The sequence below is a fragment of the Grammomys surdaster genome, unplaced genomic scaffold (genome assembly GCF_004785775.1).
Source record: "Grammomys surdaster isolate TR1022 unplaced genomic scaffold, NIH_TR_1.0 126391, whole genome shotgun sequence".
Taxonomy (NCBI): Eukaryota; Metazoa; Chordata; class Mammalia; order Rodentia; family Muridae; genus Grammomys; species Grammomys surdaster.
This window is the reverse complement of record NW_021621185.1, coordinates 12,725,058-12,736,546: the sequence shown is the minus strand read 5'-3', so window position 1 is coordinate 12,736,546 and position 11,489 is coordinate 12,725,058. Positions and strand designations below refer to the sequence as shown.

The following is an 11,489-nucleotide window of genomic DNA, read 5'->3' as shown; positions in this document are numbered from 1 at the left end:
CTCTCTCTCTCTCTCTCTCTCTCTCTCTCTCTCTCTCTCTCTCTCTCTCTTTCTCATAATATTTGGCTATGAGCCTCTGTAACTACTCTTATCTGCTGCCAGAGAAAGCTTCACTGATAATGACTAAACAACCACCATTTTATGTGCTATGAGTATCAATAGGAATAAGAAATCATTTCATTTTTGACCAATCATGTTTGGCCAACAAAACAAAGCAAAAAAAAAAAAAAGTAAAAACTTAAGAATCTATTGGTCTGAAACAGAAGTTTACAAGGTTGGGTTTTTGTTTCGTTTTGTTTTGTTATTTCACTTCTTTTTCTCATGGGATTTATGCAAATTTCTGGCAGTCTAACCAAAGATCATTTAATTTGACATTGACAATACCCAAGGAGGCCAACACTCTCCTCATTTCTTTTTGCTGCCAAGACTCTGCAGTTCTGCTATCAGATGAGTAGTGTGGGTTTTTGTGAGGCACCTTTTATAACAGCAGGAACTGTGTAATACCCCGAGTATCCAGAGCAGCAAAACTGGTGAGAACCTGAGGTTTACTCCAGAGCCCCTGCCAGTCAGCACTTCAGCTGTAGGGGGTGCTTGGCAATGCTCTTCTTCTGTTTGCTGGTTTAGAAATTACTGGAAATGCTGAAAGATACATTGTGATGGCAAATAACTGATGATAGATTTTAAAACTGGGAATTCTAAGAGGACAGTTATGGATAACCTACATTCCAATCAGTAGACCTTCTGACTGTCCCATCTGCATTTGAAAGGTCTCACATTCATTATCTGTGTGTCTCCTTTACCCTCAGTTTTTCTATGTAGCCCACACTTGCCTATTTTGTTTTTCTGTTTTTATTTTATTGAAAATGTTGTTTTAAACAATGTATTTTGTTAAAGTTTCCCCTCCCCCATTCTCCTCTCAGATATTTCCCACCTCCCTTCCCATCAAGATCCATATGCTTTCTCTCCTTAGAATACAAACAGGTATTTAAAGAAAAATAATAAAATAAAATAAAAAGAAACAAGGAGGAACAGCACAAGATAAACAGAAAGAGAAAATATGCAGAATAAAAGAAAAAGATGCAGAGACATCCATTTATACACACAAGAATTTAATAAAAACACAAAATGGGGAGCCATAATATATAAAGGATTTTTATGTTTAAACAAGTTTCCTGAAAACAAAATTATGAGACAAAAGTGTCCAGTGATGCCAGCTTGCTGACTTTGTGTTGGCCATCTACTGTTGGGCATGGGACCTGCCCTTAGGAGTGGTTTCTATCCCTAATAAGACTCCTTTGGAAAGAATTTTTTATTTTAAATGATTATCAATTACAGTTACCTTCTAAGTTTAGGGATGGGGATTTGTATCTGCTTCCCTAGTCCGCACTGTGACACATCTGTCCCTGACATGTTAGGCCCTGTGTCCGTTGCTAGTTACATCGTATAACAGGCCTGCTGTATTTAGAAGACATGACTTCCGTAGAGTCCTCCATTGCTTCTTGCTGTTACACTGCCTTCTCTTCCATCACTTTCTCTAAGACCTGAGGGGAGGGATTTGACGGTGAAATTCCATCTACTACTGAGTGTTTCACAGTATCTCACTCACATTCAGAACCTTACAGGTCCGTCGTGTTTTTGCTAGATCTCTATTTACAACCCTAATAAACGTCCTGGCTGCATAAAATCTCAGGCAACATGTGAGGCTATCATAATTAGCTGACTCTTTGCATCATGCCTCCTTGAAAATGGGCGTTACAGCCTTTGAATGCATTGGTTTCTAATATTTCCTTCAAAGCAACAATCTAGCCAGGTATAGTGGTGGATAACTGTAATCCTAGGACTGGGAAAGTAGAGGCAAACTGATCTATGTGATTTTGAGGCTGGAGTGACTCTATACAGCAAATTCAGGGTTACCCTGACTATATATTGAGAACCTGTCTCAAAAGTAAATATGTAAAAATTCTATTAACTATACAGATATGTTTTCACAACTTCCCTAGTGGTAGTGTTCACTTCAGGAGAGAATTATCTTCTGAAGACCATAGTTACTCTTTGTCTATACTAATCAGTTTCTGTTTATAATAAAGGACAGGACCTTCACAGTATTTTCAGCTGTCTACATCCTAAGTGTCTGTACATCGTCCAAGCTTTCTTCTTAATTGTGACACATCTTTTTTCTGGAAACCATTAAATGAGACATGAAGATATAGCGCGCGCGCGCGTGTGTGTGTGTTTGTGTGTGTTTGTGTGTGTGTCTGTGTGTGTGTGTGTCTGTGTGTGTGTCTGTGTGTGTGTCTGTGTGTGTGTCTGTGCTTGTATGTGCTATGTGTATATTCATACATCCTGAGAAGACATAATGAAAGCTCAAATCACATTGATACCATTATTCTATTGCCCCAGATATCCCCCTTTTCTTTTTCTTTATTAAACATTTTCTTTATTTACATTGCAAATGTTATCCCCTTTCCTGGTCCCCCCCAAACCCCACTACTCCATCCCCCCAACCCCTGCTGCTATGAGGGTGTTCCCCCATCCACCCATCCACTCCCACCTTCCTGCCCTGCCATTCCCCTTCGATGGGGCATGGAGCCTTCGTAGGACCACAGGCCACTCCTCTCATTGATGCCCTACAATGCCATCCTCTGCTACATATGCGGGTGGAGCCATGGGTCCCTCCATGTGTACTCCTTGGTTGGTGGTTTAGTCCATGGGAGCTATTAGGGGTCTGGTTGGTTGATATTGTTGTTCTTCCTGTGGGTTTGTAAACCCCTTCAGCTCCTTTGGTTGTTTCTCTAACACTTCCATTAGGGACTTTGTGCTCAGTCCAATGGTTGGCTGTAAGCCTCTGCCTCTGTATTTGTCAGGATCTGGCAGAGCCTCTCAGGAGTCAGCTATATCAGGCTCCTATCAGCATGCACTTCTTGGCATCCACAATAGTGTCTGGCTTTGGTGACTGTATATATGGGATCGATCCCCAGGTCGGGCAATCTTTGGATGGCCTTTCCTTCAGTCTCTGCTCCACACTTTGTCTGCATATTTGTTCCTATGAGTATTTTGTTACTCCTTCTAAGGACAGAAGCATTCACACTTTGGTCATCCTTCTTCATGAGCTTCTTGTGGTCTGTGAGTTGTATCTTGGGTATTCTGAGCTTCTGGGCTAATATCCAGTTATCAATGAATGCATACCATGTGTGTTCTTTTGTGATTGGGTTACCTCACTCAGGATGATATTTTCTAGTTCCATCCATTTACGTAAGAATTTCATGAATTCATTGTTTTTAATAGCTGAGTAATACTCCATTATGTAAATGTACCACATTTTCTGTATCCATTCCTCTGTTGAAGGACATCTGGGTTCTTTCCAGCTTCTGGCTATTATAAATAAGGCTGCTATGAACAGAGTGGCACACGTATCCTTGTTATATGTTAGAGCATCTTCTGGGTATATGCCTAGGAGTGGTATAGCTGGATCCTCAGGTAATGCTATGTCCAATTTTCTGAGGAACCACCAGACTGATTTCCAGAGTAGGTGTACTAGATTGCAATCCCACCAACAATGGAGGAGTGTTCATCTTTGCCACATCTTTGTCAGTATCTGCTCTCACCTGAGTTTTGATCTTAGCCATTCTGACTGGTGTGAGGTGGAATCTCAGGGTTGTTTTGATTTGCATTTCCCTGATGATTAAGGATGTTGAACATTTCTTTATGTGCTTCTCTGCCATTCGATAATCCTCAGTTGAGACAAAGGACACTGTCAACAGGATGAAACGACAACCAACAGATTAGGGAAAAGACCTTTACCAATCCTACATCTGATAGAGGGTTAATATCCAATATATATAAAGAACTCAAGAAGTTAGACTCCAGAGTATCAAATAACTGTATTTAAAAATGGGGTACAGAGTTAAACATAGATACCCCCCTTTTCAGTGAAACATGGATTATGGTAGAAAAGTTTGTGCATTGGTTAACAAGCAAGTATTGTTATTATTCATATTTGGAACTAGATTAATTAAACTGTATCCATTGTTGCCTCTGCCTTACAAGTAGAGTCACTCTGACACTTTCCTACTTTAGCCACATTTAGTTTTTCTTTCACTAATGTATACGTTTTTTTCTTGTTCCTATTTTAAGGTCATTTGATTTTTAGACCTGTGATATTTATGTAACTAACAAATTTCCACACACTCATTATCACTTTTCCAAATTAACTTGCTTAATGACTCCCTATATATTATTTCTTATGTTCTTTGAGAACATGCTTACCTCAGACAGACAATGGCTACTTTACCCAAATTATTCAGTGGACACTTATCATAATTCTCCCATCGGTAGTAAAGCATTGTATACCATCTACCTGCTTCACATTACCAATGGTACATAAAGTTTTGTGAGAATAGTTCTGCTATATCTTCATTGTGGTTCTAATGTTGTAGAGGAAGCAATTTAATAATTAATAAATTATATTCATGAATAAATTTTAATTAATTATATTCGTTGGATTTCTATTTTGTTTTAGACACTTCTAAGGATGATTCCTTATTTTCAAGTCTGGATGTCACTGACATTGCACCAAGTAGGAAGAGGAGACACCAAATGCAGAAGAATCTTGGGACAGAACCTAAAATGGCTCCGCAGGAGTTGCTGCTACAGGAGAAGGAAAGGTGGGTGTGTGTAGCGTGAGGTATTAGAAATGAGGAGTCTGGCTGGCTCCAGGATTAGCTGCCATGTTCCCACACTAACACTGACACTGGCAGTGATCTCAGTAGCACTGGCTGGGGTCCCTAAGATGTTGACGTGGCTGCTGCCTCTGCCTGCCATCCTCAGCCTCCTAGGCTTTTGGTCATCCCTGCCACCTCCATGGTGCGCGGCTAGACCCATGCAATAACCGCCATCCATCCACACGGTTAGATATCACAATACTCATTAACCCGGTAAAACAAAACTCTTAATGCTTATAGTTAACCGAACAGATTTATATATCAGCAAATACGAAATCCCAAGATGTCCCCACAATTTAGACAAGTTATCCCAATTATTCTAACCTTTAAATTTCATATCTACCTATGCTACTTGAAGCCACGCAGGTCCTTGTCCGCTGCCATTTTCACCTTTCTCTTCTTCCCCCTGCATCTCTCTCTGAGTCCCCCTCTGCCACCCTTAGCTCCGCCTCCCTTTTTTCTGTCCAATCACAGGCCTCCCACTGCAAATCTATTGGACTGGGCAATTTCTGCCAACAGTGTGCACATCTCTACAGCTATGCTACATCCCCATATAGACCACCCAGAAGATTAGAGCTCCTCATTTAGTAACTTACTTTTAGAGATAAAAATTTTGATTTGGGATATTATAAAGCAGTTCGGATGATATCTTTTTTCCTAGTATTTGATTAATCTATATTAATATTTTAAGGCCAAATATTAATTCCTAAACTATAAGCAGGGTTTTGTTGTGCTTTTCATAGTTTAATGAGAGAAGATATGTAGAATACTAAAGTTTTAGACTGCATCTTGTGTTCAGTAAGCATTGCAATGCAATTTATGGCTTAAAGGGCACCAGATCACATTCCCTTTAGACACTCTAATTAGCTTGTCCCCCACCTCTTGGAAAATCCCTTTCTCTGGTCTTCTGTATACTTTTACCAAACCTTGACTGTATATGCTTTATTTTTACTCTGTCTTTCAAACTTGAATTTATATTCTAATTTAAAGTAAAAATTATATTTCAATATAACAAGACAGTGAATATTCATAAATGGTATTATCAGGTGAATTCTAAGTGAATGTGTGAGTTGATATTCAATGAGCATTTACTCTTTTTCCTATACATTATGGTTAATTTTGAAGATGGTGTTATTAGCTCCTTGCAGCATGTGCAAAGGGAACTCCCATGGCTGTCAAGGCCCTCCCTTGTATTCTTTCCCTTCCCTTCTTCAAGTTTATACCTATGTAAAGCTGTGTTTTCTTTATATCCTCATGAATACAATGTGACATGGGTGAACATGTACAGAAGCAAGTAAAAATTGTACTACTTTCAGTGAAGGCATCACCAAACCAACTTGCAAACAAGCTGCTGTTTGTTTGTTTGTTTGTTTTCCTGCTTGTTTTGAAAATATAGTAATAATTCAATAAGAATAAAGTTATTCCAGTAAGTGAAAAAAAAGGCCATGAGTTGGAAGGAGAATTGGGAAATGTGTATGGAAAGGTTTGCAAGGAGGAAAGGAAAGGAAGAAATGTTATATTATAATCTCAAATTTTAAAATCAATTCAAAAATGATGTTATTCACGTTGTCAAAAAGATTTGTGTAATCTTAAAATATTTAATGAATATTATAGTGATAATTTTCGAGTTGCCCTCTGTATTTCACATGAACAAGAATGTGGATCAAATACTCTTGATATGCTCAAATAGTTTAAAACTGTGAAGTTATCTTTAGACCAAAATCTTTTATACCATCTATAAGGAGTAGGATATGTTGAGGTGTAAGCCATGCCTCAGGAGTCTGGCAAGATAACAGGAGAATTATTAAAAGTTTCTGGCATAGAGAAGTATCACAGATGGTTATAATTGCTCTGGTCTATAATCCTAGCTCTCTTATGTCTGGGGATTGTAGATTGTTTAAGGCCAGCCTTGTTGTACACTTAGCTCAAGGCCTATAGAGTGAGATCCTATCTCTAATACAAAATAAGCAAAATCATGGTGATAAAATTGAACTGATTTGTATATTATTTATTTCTGAAAATGTGCCTGATGTATTTTTCACTTACACAGAATCCATTGTATATAATGCATGTGTCTAAATAACCTCTTTTAAAAATCAATATACAACGAACTCTTGCTGTTCAGGTTTGTCATCTGAGTTCATCCCTCACCTCTAAACCATTGGAAAGAGATACTGCCATTCAAGACATACTATGCCTTACATAGTGAAGAATTATTCCTACATTATATCAGAATTACCATACTATTTGTATAGATTTTGTTGCCAAGAATAAATTACCAATTACCGGCAACTCAGAAAACTCTTTTCTTCATTTGGCGTTCAGTAAAATGTAACTCATGGATATGAGTGACGTGCCGGGCATGATAGCAAATCTTAAGGATTCAGGAGAGTTGAAAACAGAAGTAATTACCCGATGTAGCTTGTTCTTTATGTTCTGATTGTTTTGTTTGATGAAAATCTTCGTTTGTAAGGAAGCAAACATGTTGAATTACATGGGAGTGCAACATTTTATACCTCTCAGTGTTCAAGAGAACAAAATATAAAGTCTAAAGATTATTAATATTCCCTATGTACACCTTGTTACTAAGACAAGTTTCTGATATATACATTGTAGACAGGTGAGAGAATTTTAGTTCTGAATTATGACTATTTTTATAAAACTTTAAAATAAAAGTAAATTTCTTTTGTTTCTAAAAACTTCCATATTAAAATGTTCCTTTCTATTTTGAAATGATTGTCAGTTTGTTAAGTATATTTTCAATATTTTAAAAGTTGTATTATATCATATCATCTTTTTTGCATTGTGTGCCAATTCTTGTGGGACCATCTGTGAAGACTATTTCTATATAGAACTTGAAAGCATAAATAAAAATTCTGACGATTAAAGGCAATTTAGCTTAGTACTTGTCAATTAGAGGTTGAGTGTCTAACACCCTGCTTTATAATTCCACTTTCATCATCCAACTTAATTAAGATGTTAATATATAAATATATACCTTATTTTTTGTTTTTCACAAAGCCATTTTCATTTTGAATATTCTAGGCTGAAATTTTAGAGCTTGCACAAAATTTAATTACTTGTTCCACATTTCCAATTCCTTCTGTGGAAAAAGAAGCTTCTGAAAAAAGTATATTCTTATCCAGAAATAAATCAGAAAGCACCAATGACAAGAAAAAAGTAGACTAAGACAGGCCAAGGTGGGGCGGGTATTAGGAGGACGTGCCGGGTGTGATGAGTAGCCTTTTCAACCAGACCTTTTCTTGTGTATTATACTGCTTCTTAAACACATTTTTTTTTCTAAAAAGTATTCTCATTAGCAGTGTATATATAATTTAGGTTAATTCTAGGGTAATGCCATTAGCTTCTCATGCAAATAGATTGTTACTGTTTTAAAGCATTTAACTGTTGGTAGATAATTAATGAATCACTATGTCTTATAACTGTTTATATGATATTCTGCCTCATTTTATGGTACTGAGGGAGGTATAATCTTTGTAAAGTTTACTAAAATATATCAAATGTTCCCTTGGTATATTCATAAGAATATTCAGTAGAAATATCTTCTAGACTAGAATATAGCTCTTTTGGTTGAGTGGTTATCTAGCATGCACAAAGCTATGGATTCAATCCCCAGCAATGTGGTATGGTGATATAGCCCAGTACTCACAACAGAGGTGATGGAAGCAGAAGAATCAGGAATTCAAAGTCATCCTCTTTGTTGACTACATAGTGAGCTTAATGCCTGTCTGGGCTAAATGACATACTGTCTCAAAGACAGTGGGGAAGAGAAACAGAGAACATTATGTGTAACTCATATAAAATTTTAAATATTTGGGTCATTCCCTGTTTTAGTTATGGTTTCTATTTCTGTGATGAAACATCATGACCGGCAAATGCGGGTTGGAGAGGAAAGGGTTTATTCAGCTTACACTTCTTCATTGCTGTTCATCAACCAAGTAAGTCAGGATAGGAACTCAAACCATGTAGGATCCTGGAGGTGTAGGAGCAGATGTAGAGGCAATGGAGGATTACTGCTTACTGGCTTTCTTGTAGAACCCAGAACTAACCAGCCCAGGGAAGACATCATCCACCATGAGTTGGGCTCTCCATCATTTATCACTAACTGAGAAAACTCCTTCCAGCTCTATCACATGGAGGCATTTCCTCAGTTGAGGCTTCTTCCTCTCTGTTGACGCACAAAGCCAAACAGTGCAACCCCTTACAAGATTATTTCTTCTGTATCTCCTCTGATAGCTGCATAGCCTCACTAGTCAGCTGCCACCTAACTCTGCACTGACTAGGGAAATGATAGTAGACATTATTGTTTTTTCCTATGACTTTCCATATACTGCTGAATAAAGTATTCACCTTCCTTTATTTCATATAACTTACTCTGTATGACAGGATGCAATTATCTATTAACCTCAATGGTGTCCAGGATGTATTAGACCACAGAGGATTCATCCTGAAGACTCAGCATTTGATCTATAACCTGAATGGAAAGGAGGAGTTACACAGAATCATGGAGGAGGGTTGTAGATAATAGTGTAGATAATAACAGTATCTGCTGGAAGCACATATTCGGGAGTATGCATGTAACAGAAGAGAGTAAGCCAGAAGGTAGAAAATGCTGGTGCTCTCAGCATTTTAGCATGTTAGGAACTCTGCTTCCATCCCATTTAGAAGCAACACTGCTTTTGATATTATAGAGCAGTTCTTTCTTCAGATTTCTCTGCCTGTGATACTGCTTTGTAACTCTTGTTAAAATATCAAATTATTCCTTTCACCTCATCTCTATACTCTTAGGACCCAGCATCTTGGTGCATGCCAAGGACCACCTTGTTCTTTCCCTTTGCTTCGTTTCTTTATGACTGGGAGGACCAGTAGAACCACTCTCTACCAAGAATCCAAAACTGCCACATTGGGCTGGGACTTCCTTCCTGTCCGCCATTCTAGTATATCCAGCTATAACCCTTAGTCCTGCCAACAGGAGTCCCTCCTCCCATAACAACTCCATTGCCTAGGCACTTGACATCTTGGTACAGTCCCAGGGACCCCTAGTTCTTCCATAGAGCCCCTTTCTGCATTTCCTTCTAGTACAGCTTCGTCCCTTTACTCTTTCTTCAAAACTGGATGGTGAATCCCTATTTCTGAGACACAACTTACATATGCCATCCAACATGGAGAAATATAGCTGTTGACCAATTAAAGGCTTTAGCCTTCCCTATAAAAGTCTATGATTTTGGAAGGTACTTTGCATTTCTACCATAGGAGAAAATTAACATCACCCAGCTACAATCCCAGTGACAAACAACAGTGACCTACCTGCATATAAAAATACTGGTTTAAGTGAGAACACAAATGTCACAGGAATAACTAACCACTTTTTATATAGTGGATTTAAAACCTACTCCATAAAATAGAATTCATATTTGACACTGCTAAAATGCCTGAGAACCTGAGACTAGATAGTTTATAAGCCCTAGTGGGAAAAAAACTATTTTTTCCATTAAATAAACAAAGCAATAAATGACTCCTGATAATATATTGTTATGCCAGTAGATCAGAGCACCACTCAGCCCACATCAGAGAAGGTTCATTGTACAACAGATAGTAATTAGCACAAAGGTCCACAGCTGACATAATGCAGAGATTGGGGGACTCTAGAGCACTAAACCCTAAACAGAATGTCTTTAACAAACCCTTCTCCTAAGGCTCGGGAATCTATTCAGAAGACAAAGTTTTCAGGAAGGTTATAAGATTCCGATGTGAAACAGGATCTTCCAAAAATAACAGTAATGATGCACATGTGTACTCAAGGAGACGGTGACAGCATCCACAAATCCACGCAGGTTAAGACCGGATACAATGTAAGAACAGAGATGGGGAAATGAAGACAAAGTCCCAGCTCTGAGAATCTCTTTCCAATTGACACCAACTGGAAAAGGGAAAATGAGGCCAGGCCCCATGCCTACCAGAACTTGGACAACACAAACAGATTTCTTTTTTATTTCTGTACTTTTTGTCTTTTTCTAGTATTTTGCTCATTAGATTTTTTTTTTAGCTTGTTGGTTTTCGTTTTTGCTTTTTATTTATTGGCTTTTTGTTTGAGAGAGGCAGCATGAAGTTTGATGAGTAGGGAAGTTGAGAAGATCTGAAACAAGTTGAGAGGGGGAAAATAAGATCAAATTTTTAAATAATTTTTAATAAATCTTTTTAAAGAAAGCTTATCAAACTGTTGAATTGGGCAGAAAATTCTGATATTTCAGTCACTGTTACATCTTTATGATATAATGAGTTAAATATATCTAAAGTCATTGTTCTTTTTTCTGTTTCATTATAAACTCTTTAAGTGCTTAGGTTGTGTGATCATGGATTCACAATGATGCAGTTTTCATTTTTTGAAACACAAGAAAGTCAAAAATTAATTTAGCATGCATTAGCAGCCCAGAGGTGCAGATTCATACTGTCATTTTGCTTTTTTTCTGGTAAATATAAATGCTTTTTCTCAGGAGTATTTTTAGATTGCTAATGATTTACTGCTTCTAGTATTATTCTGGAATCCTTAAGACTGGTGTACATTGATAAATATTTATTTAAAAATTAGTATGACTAATGCAGACAGTGTGAGATGCTTCATGGCGTCATCCTTCCCTGTCAGTGAGCCCCAGCACTGTTACTATTCAAGGGAATCATGTGTTATGCATCCCTGTTCTTTACCACATTGCACCACACCAAGCTATGACTGGAGACTTTTTAGTCAGC

General features: G+C 37.7%; 1 protein-coding gene across 4 annotated transcripts in view; it reads left to right on the top strand.

Annotated features, from left to right (window-relative positions):
* The window catches only part of Xrcc4 (X-ray repair cross complementing 4), a 191,379-nt gene that overhangs the window by 115,501 nt on the left and 64,389 nt on the right, over positions 1 to 11,489 (top strand). For all 4 annotated transcript variants that reach the window (XM_028760158.1, XM_028760155.1, XM_028760156.1 and 1 more), the window contains exon 7: positions 4,520 to 4,664. In XM_028760158.1, the coding sequence (XP_028615991.1) occupies positions 4,520 to 4,664 (145 nt within the window). The remainder of the gene's footprint in view (positions 1 to 4,519; positions 4,665 to 11,489) is intronic.